The sequence below is a fragment of the Ictalurus punctatus genome, chromosome 19, assembly GCF_001660625.3.
Source record: "Ictalurus punctatus breed USDA103 chromosome 19, Coco_2.0, whole genome shotgun sequence".
Lineage (NCBI taxonomy): Eukaryota > Metazoa > Chordata > Actinopteri > Siluriformes > Ictaluridae > Ictalurus > Ictalurus punctatus.
The window spans coordinates 25,991,467-26,015,262 of record NC_030434.2 but is presented as its reverse complement, the minus strand read 5'-3'; the positions used below and the strand labels follow the sequence as shown (position 1 = coordinate 26,015,262).

Below are 23,796 nucleotides of genomic sequence, written 5' to 3'. Positions count from 1 at the left end.
TATATCCCCATACCGTGTTCCTACTACTATATCCCCATACCGTGTTCCTGCTACTATATCCCCATACCGTGTTCCTACTACTATATCCCCATACCGTGTTCCTACTACTATATCCCCATACCGTGTTCCTACTACTATATCCCCATACCGTGTTCCCGCTACTATATCCCCATACTCTGTTCCTACTACTATATCCCCATACCGTGTTCCTACTACTATATCCCCATACCGTGTTCCCACTACTATATCCCCATACCGTGTTCCCACTACTATATCCCCATACCGTGTTCCCACTACTATATCCCCATACCGTGTTCCCACTACTATATCCCCATACCGTGTTCCCACTACTATATCCCCATACCGTGTTCCCGCTACTATATCCCCATACCGTGTTCCTACTACTATATCCCCATACCGTGTTCCTACTACTATATCCCCATACCGTGTTCCCGCTACTATATCCCCATACTGTGTTCGCACATGCAGTGATTTTTCATATTATACATATTATATGATTATACAGTATCTTACTACTATACTATTCTATTTACACACATATATATTTATACACACACACACACAGACTATACTGTTATACAGTGTCTTACTACTATTCTACTGGTTGTCATGGCTACACTGGTAGTCCCAGGCTATTGTGATTGAACTGTTTACAGGTCAAGTACTTAAAGTTCTTACATCCTCATACTATGGCAGCTCAAGTGGCCCTACGCTGTTACTAGTGGGCGTGTCCTATCCTTAGTTTACATCCTTATGTCGCACCAAGCCGATCGTAGTCTCTCCTATACGAGGGTGTAACAATAGAACGAAGTCAAAAATCGACTTCAAATAAGAAATTACAGAGCACAAAATAACCAAATGGCCAGCAGCTGTGATAAACAGAGTCTCAGCACGTTCAGAACACACACAAGAACTCACACAATTGACATGCGCGGGTTCACGTGGTGATGCCAATGTTTTCAAAAGCATGCGTTTCCCCATCTCAAAGATGGAATTTCTACACCTGTGAAGGTGGGGTTGTTTTTTTTTTCCTTCGGAAAAGCTTCTTTACATCGTTTACACGTGGATAGAAGAAAAAAAACACTATGTTTTGATAAAATATTTTATGTGTAATTATGTGTCGATATCAACTCATAATAAACACACAGATCTGTTTCTGCTCACAAAAGCGTTCTTAAATCAAGTTCGCTGCCATTTTGTTGAAGGATTGTGACGTTCGAACTTCTCTCACAGTGAGATGGTGTTGAAATCGCCTCAGAGACGATGATCCCGCTGCTCCTCCCATACGGATTAAGCCGTCAGAGATGTTTGCTGTCTTCCCTCATTTTCAGTAACTTTTAATCAAGCCCTCTCTGTGCAGCTTGGTGTTAGAAGGTTGATGTAAGAAGCTTTCATGGGAAAGGCGTGGTAACGTGCTGTCTCACTCGCTCGCTCTCTCACTCCACGGATTAAAACTCACCACTCCGTTGACAGACAGTAGCTGATCGCCCCTTTTTAAGCCCCCGTGTCTCTCGGCCACGCCCCCTGGGATGATGCGAGAGATGTAGATCGGGGAGTTTTGCTCTTTCCCGCCCATCACGTTGAAGCCCAGCCCCTCGTCGGTTTTCGGTAATTCCACCACTCGCGGGTGGGAGTGGCCTTCACTCGCGGCGAAAGCTGCCACCGTCGCCTAGTGAGGAACAAAAAAAAAGTTATTTCATCACTCGTTAAAAACACAAAATGAAACACCATTATCCCTGCGACACATTCTGATTGGCTGAGAGCAGAAAGTATCTTATGAGGGTAATTAAGGGAAATCCAAAATTTTGGCACCCCGTTGCGTAGGAAGCCATTAAGTGAAAGCTTGCTCATCCGGTATGTTCAAAGATTAAAATCCCATCATAAAATAATTTAAATTCGAACAAGTCTACGCCGTATTCGTTAAAAGAACACCTCACAGAGAAGAGTCGCTAAAAAGGACATTTTATAAAAAAGTTTTACACTTTATAATTTTTACTTCATCAAGACAGTAAAGGCAGGAGTTGTGGTGCGTGGACCCCTCATTATTAGCTAATGCTAGCTAGAAGGTACTAAACAGGTTAAAACCACACCAAGTTCTTTTTATCTGTCACATTATCTGTAATGCAGTACGTCTACACACCGTCCCACACCACAAGTTCTTTTAAGTTTTACTCGTCTGTGAAACACTAGATCGAACCTTCTAGCCAGAGGTGCTGTTCTTTCAGGTTTTTCTCATTATTAAGGTGCTCAGGAAAGGGAAGACGAAAGAGAAGCCTTTCAAAGCTTTCCTTCAGTCGATTCCCATGAAGAGAAAATCTGAGGGGAAAAGAGGGGAGGGTTCTGCTCCGATGTCTGAGATTCAAAAAACATCTTCCTCTTTCCCTCAGAGGTGGAATAAAGAGCTCGGTTCTGTCAGAGTGCATTCAGTATGCCAAACACAGACGAGGCTCGACCTTGACGGCTTCACACTCGCTGGGAGAGAAGGTGTCATGAAGTAGCATATGGTGAACGACGTCTCCGATGCTAGATATCCTCCCAGAGCTGCGCGAGTGTTATAGACTTTCTCCCAGAACATGTTTCCAGCACACTGTTGCTAAACCATATGGCTGCTGTTAGGGGTGAAAGGCACATGCCAAGGTGAAATAATATCTGCCTGATATTTAGCGTTTCTTGATTTTGCCAAGTACTAGTCATCCATAACATTTGTGATCAGCAAATCACAAACCTGATGATATCACCAGAATAGTTTACATCAAATTAACTAGCTTACTAGCAAACATGGCTAAATAAATAACCACAGACAACTTCCGCTAGAATGTCATTAGCACAGTGCTATTTTTAAAGCCTGGCTAAACTTGCTAAGTCATTATACTGTGTAATTAAACCAGTACTGAATGCTAAGCAGTAACAGCAAGACAAAGAAAGAAAACAAAGCCTCTCTAGGTTAACAAGGATGAAGCTTAAGATTTGATTAGCCAATCACAAACAAAATTCTTTAACAAACAAAATATTGGTTTTAATTACACAGTACCTAAATCCTATCTGGCTTGACTAGATACACAGAGGCCACGCCTCCTTCACTGAGACTGACAGGACACACACAGAGGCCACGCCTCCTTCAATGAGACTGACTGGACACACACAGAGGCCACGCCTCCTTCACTGAGACTGACAGGACACACACAGAGGCCACGCCTCCTTCACGGAGACTGACAGGACACACACAGAGGCCACGCCTCCTTCACGGAGACTGACAGGACACACACAGAGGCCACGCCTCCTTCACCGAGACCGACAGGACACACACAGAGGCCACGCCTCTTTCACCGAGACTGACAGGAAACACACAGAGAGGCCACGCCTCCTTCACAGAGGACACAGGATAGAAAAATGATCTCTGCAGCGAACACAAAGCTGCTTTATTAAAATTCACACCGCGACCAGGGTTAGCAAATTACCGTCTTATCATAAAAGAGACAAAGGTCACGTCTAAACTGACAACACGTGAACACACCCGGTCCTTTTCATTACCCTGCGTGTAAACCAGGCCTTGGTGTATTTCTCGAACGGGACTGATAATTCACATATCACCTAATACGAACACCAGAGAGAGGAAGACCTCATTGTGTGGCTCGTTATAAATTCCACAGTCGAAAATGTCCTTGAAGTCTATTAGCGTCTTCTGTTCTCCCTCGTTTCCTGCTGGTTAATGGCCTATTACACACTGTAACACGCTAATTGAGTTCAGTCAATACAAAACCCTGAAGACGGCCCATTCTTCCCACAGACAAAAGCACTGAATCCACAGCCCAACATCTCCACACTGCACTCGTCCATCACTGCATGCTTTTCATCTTCTCTCCCAGTTCTGTCCACGTTCTGCTCTTTTCTCCTGAGAATGCACTTCACATGTGCAGATAATAAGTTACGTGAAATATCACAATATTCTAAATCTACAGTGCGGCTCAGATAAAACGTTCTCCAGTTTCCGGCAGGAAAACTGAGTCGAGATGAGAGCACTGGCTAAAATATGACTAATGTGAGATGGGGGAGGGGGGCGGAGCTTCCAGGGACTCGGAGAATTCAAAACACCTGCGCAGCTGTCAATCATTCCCGATTCATGTGTACTCCGTTGTTAAAATGTGGAGTTCTTACACACAATACCGTACGTGAAGGTCGGCAGGTCTGTCATGCTAATATCCTCAACCCTGATAAATTGTCCATGATATGGAAGGTTAGCATAAACGTTAGCATAAAAAGCCTAAAGCCCACCACTATCAAGGCTTCAGTTCACCATTTTTATTTCTTGACTGTACCACTTTACCAACAACTTCTCACAAAATGATCTTCGCTACATACAACAGTGTTTTTGAGAAGATTCCACATAGACGGTACACTCGTGTGGCATCCACCGATGTGTAGGAATTTAGGAGTTCCTACACAATGCTGACATTTATCCATATAGTGGAATCCTTATTTAGGTTAGCGGACATTGTTAAGTGTAAATCCAGGGTAACTTTCCCCATACAGTGTCTTTTCTAACTCATTTACCAACACATCTGAGGAACGTGTTGATGTTCCTGATGGTTCTGTCGGGTTTTTGTTATCCCCGTCCTGACACCGTGTACAAAAGACTTAGCAGCTGCATGCTAGCTATATGAATCACAATCTTAGCCATTCTCACCTTTGCCGTGGCTCGAGCCTGATACTCCGGACAGCCGTTCACCGTTATTGTCTCGTGCATGTACTGGTAGACCTGATGGAGGAACGGAGAAAGAGAGGGACAACAGATGCATTATTCTACTGGTGAGGACACAACAAACCAAAAAAACCCAAGTATGGAATGTTTTTAGAAAATTTCAATTAAATTGAGAATGATGGAGAATGATGGAGAATGATGGAGAATAATGTGGTTGATGGAGAATGATGGAGAATGATGTGGGTGATGGAGAATGATGGAGAATGATGGAGAATGATGGAGAATGATGGAGAATGATGTGGGTGATGGAGAATGATGTGGGTGATGGAGAATGATGGAGAATGATGTGGTTGATGGAGAATGATGGAGAATGATGGAGAATGATGTGGTTGATGGAGAATGATGGAGAATGATGGAGAATGATGGAGAATGATGGAGAATGATGTGGTTGATGGAGAATGATGTGGGTGATGGAGAATGATGGAGAATGATGTGGTTGATGGAGAATGATGGAGAATGATGGAGAATGATGGAGAATGATGGAGAATGATGTGGTTGATGGAGAATGATGTGGGTGATGGAGAATGATGGAGAATGATGTGGTTGATGGAGAATGATGGAGAATGATGGAGAATGATGTGGGTGATGGAGAATGATGTGGGTGATGGAGAATGATGGAGAATGATGTGGGTGATGGAGAATGATGGAGAATGATGGAGAATGATGTGGTTGATGGAGAATGATGGAGAATGATGGAGAATGATGTGGGTGATGGAGAATGATGGAGAATGATGTGGTTGATGGAGAATGATGGAGAATGATGGAGAATGATGTGGTTGATGGAGAATGATGGAGAATGATGTGGTTGATGAAGAATGATGGAGAATGATGGAGAATGATGTGGGTGATGGAGAATGATGGTATGTAATTGTGACTGTTGCTATTGGTGTTTTCTGGAAAATGTTAAGGATAAGGATCATAATATTATTAACAGCTGATGTTGTTCATTGGATTCTGAACTTGTTAAAAGAAAAAAAATGTGTATCCTCGTTCCCTTTCTTTTGAATAGCTGGCTCTTCGCCCGCTCGTAATCATGCAGAATCACGACAGCGCTTTCGGAGACGTTTGGCTATTTGAAGGCCCTCCAGAGTTTCTCTCATTAGCCGGAGTCTGCGAGGACGCTGGCAGCGGCAGCACTTTTCCTGCTTTGATTTCCAGCCAGCGTCTCCCGCTGAGCCTCTGCCACTCCAGCTGTTAGCATAACCGAAAGAACCCGAGCATCTGTTTAGAGAACCTCTTACTCAGCTGTATTTACGGAACAAGAACCTTACACCTCCGGTGTTTTGATTTCCACTACAGCACGGGGTTCCGAAAAAGCAGAGACAGCAGCACCTTTCAGATCTGACCGTTTACAGTGAATAGCAAGCAAAAGCGAGTAACAAGACCGTTATCCTCAGTTAGCTAGATTAACATCCAAATCTTTCCATTTCTCTACCAGTTACACCTTTAAATAAACCTTCTCTTCACTTGCTGTCATCTGTCGATGATTTCGATGTGTAGATCTGTGAAGTTCTCGTCTTTGTATGAGAGTTAGCATTGTTGGGAACACACCGGGAACTAAAGCCACCTTGGGAAATGATCTTTTAATTCCAGCGAGCCCTGCTGCTATTTCTTTATACGCTATATTGGCTAAAGATAATATCGTTCTTTTCAGTTAGACAACTGTCTATATTATTCATCATTAGACGTTTTAGCCAGATTAGCATTTTGAGGTAGCATTCTATCTCGAACCTCATTTTGCTGTCAGTTCTTTAGATTTTTGCTAAACACTGTTGTTTTGTTTTTACGATCATATATAAACACGTAATACATTAGTAGGTATTAAGGAGTGTAATTGATTGTGAGTGGATTTACAGTGAGTGAATGCAGAAAAATCAGACAGTGGCTTAAGATCAGGAAAAAAAACCCTGTCAGGGCTCCAGCTTTAGCTTACAGCCTCGCTAGGAAAAAAAAAAAACAACAACAACAACAACGTTTTCTCTGATTATATTTACTGAGGTAACACTAATAAAATGGCTGCCATCTTTTATTAGCAAAATCCCAGCTATTATAAACATTTTTTTATTACAGAGAATTTGAATACCATCCCAAATACAAATGTGTGTGTGATTTTGTTTTGGAAAACCATGAATACTAATAAACGTCAGGCTGTTTTGCTGGGTAATTTTAATAAAAGCTCATACACACACAGTAAGCAGGATTTACAACCTGCTACTGAACAGGCAATAAAGACCTCCGCTCTGTCTTTTAACGGCGAATATTAAAACGCCGGCCTGAGAGAAATACGATTTCCGATGCCTAATGCGATACGGTGTGAGCGGTTTTAACAGCCGGAATGCTGAGTAACGGCGCCGGCGGAACAGTGCTGACGGTCGTGTCACGGCCGACAGATCCACAGGCACCGAGTCGTGTGGTACACACCTCCGAAAGTCACCATTAATAAACACGGACAGGATTGAAGGAGTTAAACATTCACTCCAGTCAAAAGAAAAATGAACAGTCGTGAGCTTTCGGTCTTTTTACTGGAAACAGTTCAGCGTGAAGAGGAAGAGAAGGATGACATCATCCGAACAGCGCCAGCCAATCACAGGCAGGGAGAGACGGAAACATGATCTCGCTGAGGAACCGTTCATTCTGAACATCCCTGTAATCGTATCGTATTCCTGATGCACTTTATTTACGGCCTGTCAGCACTGTGTCTGTCGAACACGTATCTCGCACCTTGGGGTCCAGGAGGAACGTTATTTCATCTCACTCTCTACTGCAGAATATGAAGTGTATGGCTGTGATGACAATAAAGCTCTACTCGACTCGACTCGACTCGACAGTGATGGAGTATTTACTCAGACAATACTTCCCTGGACATTTCTACACGCGATGCGATTTCAAACAATCTGCAAAAAATAAACCACCAGACGGTGTTTAAACAGCGCCTGCGTGAAGTGAAATCCGTATGTGTGGACGACTACGGCTCACGTGTAAGGAGAACTTGTGCTTTGTCAGAAAACGTGGTGACGTCAGAAAAGCGATCCGCCTGAGGCACTGCTGAGGTGTTCTGGAAGTCCAGGTCGCTTTGATAGCGGTCTTCAGCTCGTCTGTATCGTCGGGTCTGGCGTCTCTCGTAGATTCTCTATGGGGTTCGGGTCAGGCGAGTCAGCTGGACGATCGAGCACGGTAACTCCACGGTCAGTAAAGCAGTTACTAGAAGTTTTGGCACTGTGGACACGTGCAGAGTCCTGCTGGAGAAGGAAATCAGCGTCTCCGTAAAGCTCGTCAGGAGACGGAAGCGTGAAGTTCTCTAAAATCTCCTGGTAGACGCTGCATCGACTCTCGACTCGAGAAAACACACTGGACCGACACCAGATCATCAAATCATCACCGACTGTGGAAACTTCACTCTGGACTTCAAGCAGCTCGGATTCTGTTCCTCTCCGCTCTTCCTCCAGACTCTGGAACCTTGATTTCCAAATGAAACGCAACGTTTAGTTCCATCTGAGAAGAGGACTTTGGACCACTGAGCAGCGGAGTTTTTAGTAAAAAGCTGTTTTGAGTTAATTCTCTGATTAGAGTTTTCTCAGGTCCACATTTCTGTATTATAAATTCTTTATTTGAATATTTTGAGATGCTGGATGTTTGATTTCCGTGAGCCGTGAGCCGTAATCATCGAGATTAAAACAAAAACAGGCTCGAAATATTTCACTTTGTGTAATCAATCTACAATATATGAAACGTTCCACTTTTGGAATTAAATTAATCTCTTTTTTTGTTGAGATGCACCGACATGTGTGTATATTATATATATGATAAAAGGACGTAGAAGGTAGTTGTACGAGTATAAGTATGTTGCTGTGAAATCGTGTTTCAAGCCCCTATTTAACACAATGTATCAGTGTCTGTTTAATCTTTAACTTCGCAAGTAACCACGTCTGTTAATTATTACACATATTAACTTTCCCTGATCCAAACCCAATCTACACACCTCAGACAGGAGAAGAGAAGATCACTCCGTTTGTGCATAATAAATCTATAATCCTCATCTCCATCACTTCTCACTTCTCTGCTCTCCACTTCTCTCACTCTTCTGCTTTAGCTCGGTTTCATTAACCTAGATTTACTGTACTGCTTTGGGAATATGAATGCATTCTCTCTCTCTCGCTCTCTCTCTCTCTCTCTCTCTCACACACACACACACACACAGAGACCAACAACAGGGCACTTAGTCCCCAGGCCTTAATATTTTAGTATGTGACCATGTAAAAGGATGCCCTTGAGAAGCAGTGATGGGTCTGACAGAACAACAGAGAGAGAGAGAGAGAGAGAGAGAGAGAAAGTGAGAGAGAGAGCGCGAGAGAGAGAGCGAGAGAGAAAGTGAGAGAGAGAGCGAGAGAGAGAGAGAGAGAGAGAGAGAAAGTGAGAGAGAGAGCGCGAGAGAGCGAGAGAGAAAGTGAGACCAAAGAGATAGAGAGAGAGAGAGAGAGAGAGAAAGTGAGACCAAAGAGATAGAGAGAGAAAGAGAGAAAGTGAGACCAGAGAGAGAGAGAGAGAGAGAGAGAAAGAGAAAGTGAGTGCGAGAGAGAGAGAGCGAGAGAGAGAGAGAGAGAGAGTTTATATGAACTTGGACAATATACCTCTTTCCCTCTGGTACAGCGTGTAGCTGTCATACAAAAAGCTATTATGTGTACACACACACACACACACACACACACACACACACACACACACCGCTTGCGTGGAAACGGACAGAGTACGGACAGTTGTGGGTTTAGATGAGAATCTGTCACTGCAGTGCTGTGTTCACTGACGGACACGGTCCGGACACGTGCTGTTCATTACTGCTGCTCCAGCACCGGTTCTGATTCTGCAGAACACAGGGAACAATCTTTCTTAATCTGGACTTAATCACAGACTCCAGCTTCCTGTCCAACTCTGACAACTCTTCACAACACTAAACGCTGATCCTCACACACACGCCAAGTGTAGTAAGAGTCAACACCACACACACACACACACACTCGCACACACACACAGAGCAGGTACCAAAAATACACACTCACACACGCACGCACGCACGCACACGCACGCACACGCACACACAGTGCGCAGGTACCAAAAATACACACACACACACTCACACACACACGCACACACACAGGGCAGGTACAATAGTAATGGCATGCAATCATGCCAGAGGCATAATTTCATCTCTCACATGAACACAGCTGTGGAGAAACTACAAGAACCGCACAAGTGGAGAACTAATCACACCATAAACACTGCAATTATCCACATCTGCTTCCTCTGTGTGTGTGTGTGTGTGTGTGTGTGTGTGTGTGTGTGTGTGTGTGTGTGTGTGTGTGTGTATACTGTAATTTCTACAATTTGATCTGAGCCATTCAGCTATAAACTCTGTTGATAAACATCCGAACACACAAAGCTTGATCTAGAACATCCGAACACACAGAGTGATCTAGAACATCCCAACACACAGAGTGATCTAGAACATCCGAACACACAGAGTGATCTAGAACATCCGAACACACAGAGTGATCTAGAACATCAAACACACAGAGTGATCTAGAACATCCGAACACACAGAGTGATCTAGAACATCCGAACACACAGAGTGATCTAGAACATCCGAACACACAGAGTGATCTAGAACATCCGAACACACAGAGTGATCTAGAACATCCCAACACACAGAGTGATCTAGAACATCCGAACACACAGAGTGATCTAGAACATCCCAACACACAGAGTGATCTAGAACATCCGAACACACAGAGTGATCTAGAACATCCGAACACACAGAGTGATCTAGAACATCCGAACACACAGAGTGATCTAGAACATCAAACACACAGAGTGATCTAGAACATTACTGTAATTACAGCATGGAATATTTCATATTTGGATGTGTGTGTACAGACAGTGACGAGGGGAAACCCTTTCTCATCTTCTTAAAAAGACATCTGGAGACCAAACATGAAAACCTGGCTATAAAACAAGATGAGGTTGTGGAGATTAAAACAGCTGTTAGGTGGAGGTTAAAGGTTAAAGATGGCCGCTGTTAGGTGGAGGTTAAAGGTTAAAGATGGCTGCTGTTAGGTGACTGACCTCTCGGATGGCTGTACAGAACTCACTCTGCAGAACCTTCTTCAGTGACTGCAGCTTGTGACCCGGAACATCTCCTGATTCCTGCAGCTTCTCCAAAAGCTCAATCGCCCTCGCTACGTCTGAGAGAGAGACAGAGAGAGAGAGACACAGAGAGAGACAGAGAGAGACAGAGAGACAGAAATTACAGTTGATATAAAATAATGAAGTAAATGTAAACAATTTGTAGCTGGGATAAAGCGAGAGACAAAGCATGGGGGTAAAATTGGGAAAAAGGAGTGTGTGGAATAAATGTGTTAGAGATAGTTGAGTGTGTTGACTAAAGGAGTGTGTGGGATAAAGGAGTGTGTGGAGTAAGTGTGTGGGATACAGGAGTGTGTGGGATAAAGGAGTGTGTGGGATACAGGAGTGTGTGGGATAAAGGAGTGTGTGGGATACAGGAGTGTGTGGGATAAAGGAGTGTGTGGGATAAAGGAGTGTGTGGGATAAAGGAGTGTGTGGGATAAACGAGTGTGTGGGATAAACGAGTGTGTGGGATAAAGGAGTGTGTGGGATAAAGGAGTGTGTGGGATAAAGGAGTGTGTGGGATACAGGAGTGTGTGGGATACAGGAGTGTGTGGGATAAAGGAGTGTGTGGGATACAGGAGTGTGTGGGATAAACGAGTGTGTGGGATAAACGAGTGTGTGGGATAAAGGAGTGTGTGGGATAAAGGAGTGTGTGGGATAAACGAGTGTGTGGGATAAACGAGTGTGTGGGATAAAGCACGTCATAGCGAGTGTGTGTTCAGTCTCATTACTCTGTAGAACAGGAGGCAATGAAATTTTCTTTTTCCTGACATTTCAAGCAATTTACTGACATTGGGATGAAAACAGAGAGAGAGAGAGAGAGAGAGAGAGAGAGAGAGAGAGAGAGAGAGAGAGAGAGAGAGAGAGAGAGCGAGAGAGAAGTGATTGTGCCTCTATATTACTTTATCAGTGAAGCAGACACAGAGCTGCACTGAGTCAATCAGGGAGACACAAAGACTCTAATGGCCAAGAGACAGACAACTGTATCATTGCACTGTCTATACAGATAGATAGACTGAGTAGATGGATAGACAGACAGACAAATAGACAGATAGACAGATACATAGATAGATAGATAGATAGATAGTTTTATAGATAGATAGATAGAGAGATAGACAGACAGACAGACAGACAGACAGATAGATAGATAGACAAAGAGAGTTAGATGGACAGTAGACATAATTGAAATACAAAGAGAGTGAAAGAGATATTGTGAGACTAAAAGACAGATATTGAGAGACAGATATCAAGAGACAGATATTGTGAGACAGATATTGTGAGACTGTGAGACAGATATTGTGAGACTGTGAGACAGATATTGTGAGACTGTGAGACAGATATTGTGAGACTGTGAGACAGATATTGTGAGACAGGTATTGAGAGATTGAGAGACAGATATTGTGAGACAGATATTGTGAGACTGTGAGACAGATATTGTGAGATTGCGAGACAGACATTGTGAGATAGTGAGACAGATACTGTGAGACAGACAGATAGTGAGCCAGTGTTGACTGTTTAAATAAACTCTAGCGCAGGTCACAGTTGGACCTGTAACATTTTGAGGGTGAAATCAGTGCAGCAGCAGGATCCATAAATACAGAATAAGTAACGCAGAACCCCACTGAGACACACTACTGCCTGAGAGAAACTTTATTTTACTCCTTTATGTGTTCTAACCTCGGCGCTGTATAGAACACACACACAGATTCACACGCACAGAGCAACACAGCTAGCGCTGCAAAGCTACGTGCACTTAGAGCTCAGTTTTAGTCTTTTCTTAGTCATTTATCAACACATCTGAGGTAAATGTTCATATTCCAGACAGTTCTGTAACATTTACACTCTCAATGTCTTCATACAGTCTGTAGAAAAGACTTAGCAGCTGCACGCTAGCTAAATAAATAGTCATATTAGCCAAGGATTGTATTTTCTTATCAATATATCAACACATCTGAGGTAAATGTTGATGTTCCGGATAGTTCTGTAACATTTGCTTTGCCATTCTGCCTTCCTATTCATATATAACGACTTTAACAGCCGTGTGCTAGTTAGTTGGTATGAATCAGTAGTTAGCTTTAGCTACTGTTTACCAGTTAGTTGCCTGGAAACAGAGGACTCCCAACATTAAACACTTGAACCGTGAGTGTATTAGCAATTTGTCTGTTTGACTCTGAAGTGGAAGTGGCCATGATTTTATTTTCTTACACATATCTATCACACATTCCCTACCACTCCCTACGTATCCGAGGATAGAATGTAGCTCAGCATTTTAGCTTGTAGCACTTAGATTTCAAGATGTTTCTAGAACCTTCATATTAAGCTGATTGAATCTGTGACTGCATTAGCACGTCTCTGATGTCATGAGCGTCGTCTACAGACATTTTTACTGACACCAGGAATTTCCAAAAATACGTTTCCTCTCACACGTCAGCAAGAGTGAGCTGGATAAAACGTGCGGTCGGGTTTCACATTTGCCCGACTCAAGTGCTCGCCGCTAACAAGCTCTCGGTTTCCTTCGTACCACAGCATTAATCTGACTTTAAATGATCTAATATGAGGTCATTCTGGGAACCTGCTGAGAACCTCAACACCCCCAAACCCCCTCACCCACCCTCGGACTCCTTCACCGGAGGATCGGAAATCAGAAACTCATCTTAGATTACTATTTATAAAAAATAACAAGAGACTCAAAAGTAGTCCATTAGGTTCTAAACTAAAGCGCAACACAACAGCAAGTCATAAATACTTTCCATGTTTTCCACCTCATGTTTACGCGCTAATCTGTTGCAGGCGTGTGGAGAACGCTAACTAGCCTAGCTAGCAGCCGAGTTTGAACAGTTTCTGAAATTAAAGGCATTCAGGCTGGAACTGAACCGTGAGAGAAAACGAGATGATGTCTAAAGAACGTTAAACAGAATAAACACTATCGGGTATTAGCAGTGATATCGTACGTAGCAAAGCTATGAGTTTAACGACATTTTTTAAGTAGAAAGGTACTAGTAGATACTTTTAAAATCAAAACCTTCAGAGTAGTACACACACACACACACACACACACACACAATGTAATATGTTGTTAATATTAATATGTAACGTGCTAGGAAAATGACAACTATTTAGCTGTAATAGCAGCTAGCCATTACTTTCCTCAATTGTTAACACCAAATGTTTCACAATTTATTTTTTAAAACTTTATTTTTTCCACTTTTTGATTGTAGCATAAAATATTCTTTACAGTAGCACAGTGTAACAGTGTTTGTGTAACGTTTCCTAGTTCGCTAGCTAATTTGTTCGCTTTTTTTTTTTAGGTAGCTGGTTACAGGTTTTAAAATGACACGACATAATGTGCTAAGAGAAGCTAGGATAGCTTAGCTGAAGCTAGCTACGTTCATAACAGCTAGCTAGCTTTTTCTTTACGAGCTAACAGAAAGTGAAATGTTTTGCTCTCACTAGCACAACTCAGAAGCTATACTATGAATTTAACATTATTTAAACGCATGTTAAATTTGCGGTCATGTTGCTAATTGTTTGTTGCTAGTTCAGTTCATTTGTCTGTTGTTAATCTGCGAGTAATTCAAGAGTTATATCCTACATTAGAAGAAGTGGCGGCATTACACGTGGATGATTAAGCGGTTTTCGCTATGTAGCTAGCTGAAGCATAGCATTAATATGCAGCTGAGCTAAACTACTTGTAGCTCGACTAACTTTTTTTGTTTTTATTTTGTTTTGCTTTTTAAAGTTCTAACACTGGGAATAATAATATCGTAAAGTTCTCATTTGTAAGCTTTTTGTTCTGAAACGGAGCATTAAGTCAGCAAGCACGTAGATTAGCATGGCTGTATGCTAATTCTTCACTGAAACAGATGTCTAATACTCTATTAATGTTCTGAGATTTCCTGTTCGGAGAATTCCTGTCCCTTTGAGACGGAGACCCTAGATGAAATCAAATTCAGTGCATGATTATGTTCACAAAAAAGAAGACGACCTTAAGGAGACCTTGATGCGGAACATTCAGCAGCGTTCCACCTCTGACCAAAATGCGAGCTATGGCTCTGTTAGGAGATATTACACTTTATTATTACGACCTTCAGAGCCTCATTACACAAACCTGTGCTCTCCTGTATTATATTATACTGTATTATATTAACTTAATAATAAATAACAAACATTATTTAAAGAGAACTTTTTTTTTTTTATACACGTGATAGCTCAGACTTACTGTATGATCGAGTGGTAAAAAAATCTGTAGAAAGAAATTTTCAAAAGCATAACGGGATAAAAATGTACACAAATACGCAAGAATAAAACAACATGAAATATATAGCAATAGAATAAAACCGACGAAGATGAAAATCTTGGTGTAAGTATTCAGACAGCTTGAGCGATCTCTGTAGCTCATCTCGCTTGTCGTTTGTCTCTTGTGGGCGTGGCCTGCGGTCGTTTCATTTACATGCTACGTGTTCGGCTTCATTCTCCGATTAAATTAGCGCGGCGAGCTAACTGTACTAGGTACTGCGTACGCTCACCAGACGCACCGGCCGCTGCTACTTCCTTCCGAGCTTTATTTTCCTTCACAACGTCTCTATACACGTTTACTAAGACGTTCCCTTTTCTAGAAATTACTCCTAGAAAATTTAAATAGGCACACCCAATTATATAAGAGCTTCTTTTAATATCATTTCATTCTCCAGTACGGTGTCAGAAAAACAATTAAACACTCCCTCAGCCGTAGCAACAGGCTTGACTCCGCCCCCTTTCTTTAGAGTAAGAATTCATTAGTAGAACTTCCTCCCAGAGGTTTTATACGCAGGTTTACGTGGTTATGTAAGATTCGTTGTGAATATCAGGTCTCCATCACAGAAGGAAACATTTGGCTCTGTTCACTCACTCATACTCAGTTGGACGTTTGTCGCTGAGGGTTTTTATCATAACGTTACACTCCTACTCACCGGCATTGCTCATGTTTAAGATACAAAATAAAAATCTGTCCTGTTTTACAAAGGGCGTTTAAATCAATTGTTGCCATGGATACGGGAGATGGGTGAGTGTTAAAGAGCAGATTGAACTCTAAACACTGACATCATACGGAGCATTATGTTGTGCTTTCATACTTATAAAAAGACAACAGTATGCGTCGGTGTGAAATGTGGGTCAGAATGACATTATATACACACCGCACAGAACGGAGAGAGAGAGAGAGAGAGAGAGAGAGAGAGAGAGAGAGAATAAAGCTAAAAAAAAAAAGACAGATAGAAAGATAGCATGTCATCACATTAAAACCACAGCTATTTGTGCAAATTATTCTCAATATTCTAGCACTTATTATTCGGGGTCCAACTTCTTCTTCTACTTCTTCTACCACTTCTTCTTCTACTACTACTTCTATTTCTTCTTCTACCTCTTTGTCATCCATAAAACAAACTGTTGAGAACAATCCGGAAGCTTTACTGCACAATTCCAAGGGTTTTTTTTTTTTTTTCTCAGAACAGATATGTCTATCTTGACAATCCACATTCGTAAGTGAGAGTGACCGATATCTGTCTTTAAGGTGAACGCACTTCTTCCCTGAAATGTCAATATCACTGTTGCACATGTCAGGAACAACACGGCATATCTGTGAGACAATAAATCATAGTCGAAGCAACAAATGAACGCACTAGTAGGTCAAGCCTGCCTCACAGATTTCCTCTGGACGTCGGATCGAGTGTAAACGATCAGGTCAAGAAGGTACAAACAAAACAAACAAAAAAAATCCATATATATTACTGTACCAAGAGATTTGTGGATAGGGGAGAGGAGCCATAACCACCACGCTGATTCAAGTCTTTCGCCTCCCTGAACCTAGCCTTAAGGTTCTTTTCTTTTCTGTAGGTCATCTCACTGCCAACTCTTTCAAACACGGCTCCGTATAGTTAGCTTCCGTCCAGTTTCGCTTGAATCGGTTTAAAAATCTCAACATCCAATTTGGATATTAGTTTCCACCGTGGGTGCGTAGAAAAACATAAACACAACAACACCATACATATAAACCGTCATGAACAATCACAGGCATAGAGGGGAGAAGGAGACAAAAAGAAAACATCACGATCATACAACAAATGACCGAGCATAAGATGGCATCACAATGGCTGAGTACCTATGTGTTTAACGCTCGTATAGCCATAGGAACAAAACTCCTACCATAGCTGGCCTTTCTGCACATGGGTAGTCTATACCTGCGGCCAGAAGGAAGGGGGTTGAAATATTGATAAAGTGGGTGATCTGGATCATTTAAAATTTGATGTGCCTTCGGAGCGTATATGAACTGACACGGTCTGATAAATTACGGGTGGGAATACCAATCATTTTTCTCGCTAAATCAGTTATCTTCAAGAGTTTGTTCTTATTGGTAACTGTTAGCATATGGAAACAAACAAATGGCACCATACATAAGAACCGACTCAATAATACTTCAACACAGAAGAAGAAGCAGACCAGGCTGAACAGATATTTAAGATATTTAAGAAAAAGCCACGTGATTATAGTATAAATCACATTCTGTTCACTCGGTAATGGTAGACTGAATGTAACCAGAGAGACTTGACCAATGCGTAGTACTCCCTCCTGCTAGTCCTGCTAATGGAGTTGTAGTGCCTCATTTTGCATTTAACCCAAATCTTGGAAACTCTGTTTTTTTTTCCTGCTTATTCCTTGGATCAAATAAAACAAACAAAAAAGATTCAAGCTTTACCATTAAGCTCTTCCCACTTAAAATTTGAGCTAATTTGCATAATGTGCAAAACGCTTTTTTTTTTTTAAATATGTAAAACAAAAGACAAAAACTTTCAGCCCTACTCTGTAGAATTCTATGCAATTGCAAAAAAAAGAAAAGAATTAGCATCCAGAGGAGCCAGCTGTGAAGAAGTGCTTGGACCCCGATTATCACCTCTTGTGGTTGTATTTATTTAGTGCTCTTCCTGAAGTCTGCATTCATGCTGACTTGATTCCTCGTTGCGGATTCCAAAAGGAAATACGAGTGAGGGAAAGGTGTCGAAGGCAAGGTAAACACAGTAATGAGACAGGGCAATAATGTTGCAAAAAATAAGTTCAACAATTCTTTGCTTGTATCTTTCTCATTTGTAAGTCGCTTTGGATAAAAGCGTCTGCTAAGTGAATAAATGTAAATGTAAATGTAACAAACATGCTAAGGTGTAAAAAGAGAAAAAGGACTGTATCTGATTTTCTCCAGAGCATATTCTTGGGATTTGCCCATGTTAAGCCGGTCTGAGCCCAAACTATAGGCTGTGTGGATTTAACTATGTCCTGAGCTCAGGATTCAATGACCTCCAACCACCTTGAGCTCTCGAATGTCACCAAATCAAGCAGACAAACCACAATGTTTACACAGGGTTTAAAGAGGCTGGGATTCTAGAGAATCCCTCAAACACCAACATTCACCTTCAAACACCGACACTCACCTTCAAACACTCACCTTCAAACACCAACATTCACCTTCAAACACCGACACTCACCTTCAAACACCGACACTCACCTCCAAACACTCACCTTCAAACACCAACATTCACCTTCAAACACCAACATTCACCTCCAAACACCGACACTCACCTTCAAACACCAACATTCACCTTCAAACACCAACATTCACCTCCAAACACCGACACTCACCTTCAAACACCGACACTCACCTCCAAACACCGACACTCACCTCCAAACACCGACACTCACCTTCAAACACCAACATTCACCTTCAAACACCAACATTCACCTTCAAACACCAACATTCACCTTCAAACACCGACACTCACCTCCAAACACCGACACTCACCTCCAAACACTCACCTTCAAACACCAACATTCACCTTCAAACACCGACACTCACCTTCAAACACCGACACTCACCTCCAAACACCAACATTCACCTCCAAACACCAACACTCACCTCCAAACACCAACATTCACCTCCAAACACCAACACTCACCTCCAAACACCGACACTCACCTTCAAACACTCACCTTCAAACACCAACATTCACCTTCAAACACCAACATTCACCTCCAAACACCAACACTCACCTCCAAACACCAACACTCACCTCCAAACACCAACACTCACCTCCAAACACTCACCTTCAAACACCAACATTCACCTTCAAACACCAACACTCACCTTCAAACACCGACACTCACCTCCAAACACCAACACTCACCTCCAAACCCCAACATTCACCTTCAAAACACTCACCTTCAAACACCAACACTCACCTTCAAACACCAACACTCACCTCCAAACACCAACACTCACCTCCAAACACTCACCTTCAAACACCAACACTCACCTTCAAACACCGACATTCACCTTCAAACACCAACATTCACCTTCAAACACCAACATTCACCTTCAAACACCGACACTCACCTCCAAACACCGACACTCACCTCCAAACACTCACCTTCAAACACCAACATTCACCTTCAAACACCGACACTCACCTTCAAACACCGACACTCACCTCCAAACACCGACATTCACCTCCAAACACCAACACTCACCTCCAAACACCAACATTCACCTCCAAACACCAACACTCACCTCCAAACACCGACACTCACCTTCAAACACTCACCTTCAAACACCAACATTCACCTTCAAACACCAACATTCACCTCCAAACACCAACACTCACCTCCAAACACCAACACTCACCTCCAAACACCAACACTCACCTCCAAACACCAACACTCACCTCCAAACACTCACCTTCAAACACCAACATTCACCTTCAAACACCGACACTCACCTTCAAACACCGACACTCACCTCCAAACACCAACACTCACCTCCAAACCCCAACATTCACCTTCAAAACACTCACCTTCAAACACCAACACTCACCTTCAAACACCAACACTCACCTCCAAACACCAACACTCACCTCCAAACACTCACCTTCAAACACCAACACTCACCTTCAAACACCGACACTCACCTCCAAACACCGACACTCACCTCCAAACACTCACCTTCAAACACCAACATTTACCTTCAAACCCCAACATTCACCTCCAAACCCCAACATTCACCTTCAAACACTCACCTTCAAACACCAACACTCACCTTCAAACACCGACACTCACCTTCAAACAACAACACTCACCTTCAAACAACAACACTCACCTTCAAACCCCGACACTCACCTCCAAACACCGACGTTCACCTTCAAACACCAACACTCACCTTCAAACACCAACATTCACCTCCAAACCCCAACATTCACCTTCAAAACACTCACCTTCAAACACCGACACTCACCTTCAAACACCGACACTCACCTCCAAACACCAACACTCACCTCCAAACACCAACACTCACCTCCAAACACCAACACTCACCTCCAAACACCAACATTCACCTCCAAACACCGACGCTCACCTCCAAACACCGACACTCACCTCCAAACACAGACACTCACCTCCAAACACAGACACTCACCTCCAAACACCAACATTCACCTCCAAACACCGACGCTCACCTCCAAACACCGACACTCACCTCCAAACACAGACACTCACCTCCAAACACTAACACTCACCTTCAAACCCTCACCTTGAAACCCTCACCTTCAAACCCTCACCTTCAAACCCTCACCTTCAAACACTCACCTTCAAACACTCACCTTCAAACACTCACCTTCAAACACTCACCTTCAAACACTCACCTTCAAACACCAACATGCACTTTCAAACACCAAACACAGTAATGCTATTAATGGCAGTAAAGACAGTAATAACAGTAATCACAGTGACAGTAATGGCAGTAAAGACAGTAATGGCAGTAATAACAGTGACAGTAATGGCAGTAAAGACAGTAATGGCAGTAATCAGAGTGACAGTAATGGCAGTAAAGACAGTAATAACAGTAATCACAGTGACAGTAATGGCAGTAAAGACAGTAATGGCAGTAAAGACAGTAATGGCAGTAATCACAGTGACAGTAATGGCAGTAAAGACAGTAATGGCAGTAATTACAGTAAAGACAGCGATGGCTAAAGACAGTAATGAGTTGATTATACCCACTGTAACAGCATGGTTTTCAGTATAATTTTTATGAGGTCAGTGGGCCAAGCTGTTCACAGATGCTTCTGAAGGACAGCAGAAATGTCAAACCTGCAGGGTCCATAGCCAAGAATGTGGTTAGAATGTATAATATCCACCTCTAAAGCAGAAAGATTGCACGTTGGAATTCATTGTCTCCCCAAGAACTTTGCACAATGCATCAGTGACCATCTGCCACGCTGCCATTTTTCTTTCCTTAATGAATCAGGCAACCCTGACAAATTTCTGCAGTTCTCAAGCGTGCCAAGTCTCCCTGAGTTTGTGAAGAAGCAAGACCAAATCTACCTGAGGGGGTTGCTTTCAAATCCACGCTAACCTCACTTTATCAAATCCAGAGTCAGTGCTAATTGGCCTGAACTGAACATCAGGCAGCACAAACACCGCCACTCGGTGGAAAGATGCCAGTGAGGAACTGTGGGAGTGCTGCATGAGTGAACATACACTGCATGATGATTCAACACACTCTGAAACAGCTACAAACACCGTCACTGTCCACCAAAACACAAAATTCACCATCAACAACTTTCTACAGCAAACGCTAACATTCACCATCAAACACTAATAATCATTATCAAACACCAGCACTGTCCATGAAACACTAATATACATGATCAAACACCAACACTCACAAACACCAGCATCCTCCACCAAACACCAAAATTCTCTCCATTAAACACCACTACACTCCAGCACTGTCCATTAAACACCACTACACTCCACCACTGTCCATTAAACACCACTACACCCCAACACTGTCCATTAAACACCATTAAACCCCAACACTGTCCATTAAACACCACTACACTCCAACACTGTCCATTAAACACCACTACACTCCACCACTGTCCATTAAACACCACTACACCCCAACACTGTCCATTAAACACCATTAAACCCCAACACTGTCCATTAAACACCACTACACTCCAGCACTGTCCATTAAACACCACTACACTCCACCACTGTCCATTAAACACCACTACACTCCAACACTGTCCATTAAACACCACTACACTCCAACACTGTCCATTAAACACCATTAAACCCCAACACAGTCCATTAAACACCACTACACTCCAACACTGTCCATTAAACACCACTACACCCCAACACTGTCCATTAAACACCATTAAACCCCAACACTGTCCATTAAACACCACTACACTCCAACACTGTCCATTAAACACCATTAAACCCAACACAGTCCATTAAACACCACTACACTCCACCACTGTCCATTAAACACCACTACACTCCAACACTGTCCATTAAACACCATTAAACCCCAACACAGTCCATTAAACACCACTACACTCCACCACTGTCCATTAAACACCACTACACTCCAACACTGTCCATTAAACACCACTACACTCCAACACTGTCCATTAAACACCACTAAACCCAACACAGTCCATTAAACACCACTACACTCCACCACTGTCCATTAAACACCACTACACTCCAACACTGTCCATTAAACACCATTAAACCCCAACACAGTCCATTAAACACCACTACACTCCACCACTGTCCATTAAACACCACTACACTCCAACACTGTCCATTAAACACCACTACACTCCAACACTGTCCATTAAACACCACTAAACCCCAACACAGTCCATTAAATATCACTAAACTCCAGCACAGTCCATTAAATATCACTAAACTCCAGCACTGTAAATTAAACACCATTAAACTCCAGCACTGTCCATTAAACACCATTAAACTCTAACCCTGTCCAGTAAATACCATTAAACCCAAACACTGTCCATTAAACACCAACACTGTCCATTAAACACCAGTATTGTCCATTAAACACCACTAAAATCCAACACTGTCCATTAAATAAGATTAAACCCCAACACTATCCATTAAATACCATTAAACCCCAACACTGTCCATTAAACACCATTAAACCCAAACACTGTCCATTAAACCCAAACACTGTCCATTAAACCCCACTAAACCCCAACACTGTAATGTCACAACGAGGCTTTATAAAGTGCAGCTCCGCTGATGAAGGAAAGTACTTGTGTGTTGTCGGTGTTTGTTAGGTGTTGAAGCACCCTGCACCAGTCCGGATAAAGATGTGCATGTAAGAGCAGCGTGACCTTTTTATTCTGGAATGAGGTTAAAACCCACGGGGCAGAAACTCTATCAGACCAACACTGCTCCATCATTCATCAGCGCTGCAGGGAAAACAAATCAATACTGAATGAGTGGTGTTAGTGAACAAACGTCTAACGTTTTTCAAACCTGTAGCAATTAAGTGTCTAGATTTACGCAACAGACGAATCATATTTAGCCTATACGCTTTACGAACGTAGTGCTTAAATAAGAACACGCCTTCTCAACAACTCCAGAATGAAACACTCGCGTTTGGGATAACTCATTCCGTTAATCACACATGGCTTTCACTCGATACAGACGTCCATATTCATTTGTGAGATGATCAGAGCAATCGCACCGCAGATCAGACGGATTCGTGGGTTTAACAGTCAGACCATTCGACGAATCACTTCCCACTGCTCTAATAAATGTATTGCTAATTATTCTTTATCACAGGACATAAAGCGATACGCTTGTATCGCACGAACATGAGGCTCAAGGCCAGCGTCTCCTTACACCACAATCATCCGTCTGTACAATCCATTAGCTGTAATTGATTTTTAATTCATATTAAATCTACTACATTTAAACACGTCTTTATTGGGTGT

The 23,796-nt window shown here is 42.5% G+C and overlaps 1 protein-coding gene across 2 annotated transcripts in view; it reads right to left on the bottom strand.

Annotated features, from left to right (window-relative positions):
- The window catches only part of lin7a (lin-7 homolog A (C. elegans)), a 39,075-nt gene that overhangs the window by 8,500 nt on the left and 6,779 nt on the right, over positions 1 to 23,796 (bottom strand). For both annotated transcript variants that reach the window (XM_017493743.3, XM_047162325.1), the window contains exons 2-4: positions 10,898 to 11,016; positions 4,706 to 4,777; positions 1,481 to 1,690 (exon numbers count right to left, since the gene is read on the bottom strand). In XM_017493743.3, the coding sequence (XP_017349232.1) occupies positions 1,481 to 1,690; positions 4,706 to 4,777; positions 10,898 to 11,016 (401 nt within the window). The remainder of the gene's footprint in view (positions 1 to 1,480; positions 1,691 to 4,705; positions 4,778 to 10,897; positions 11,017 to 23,796) is intronic.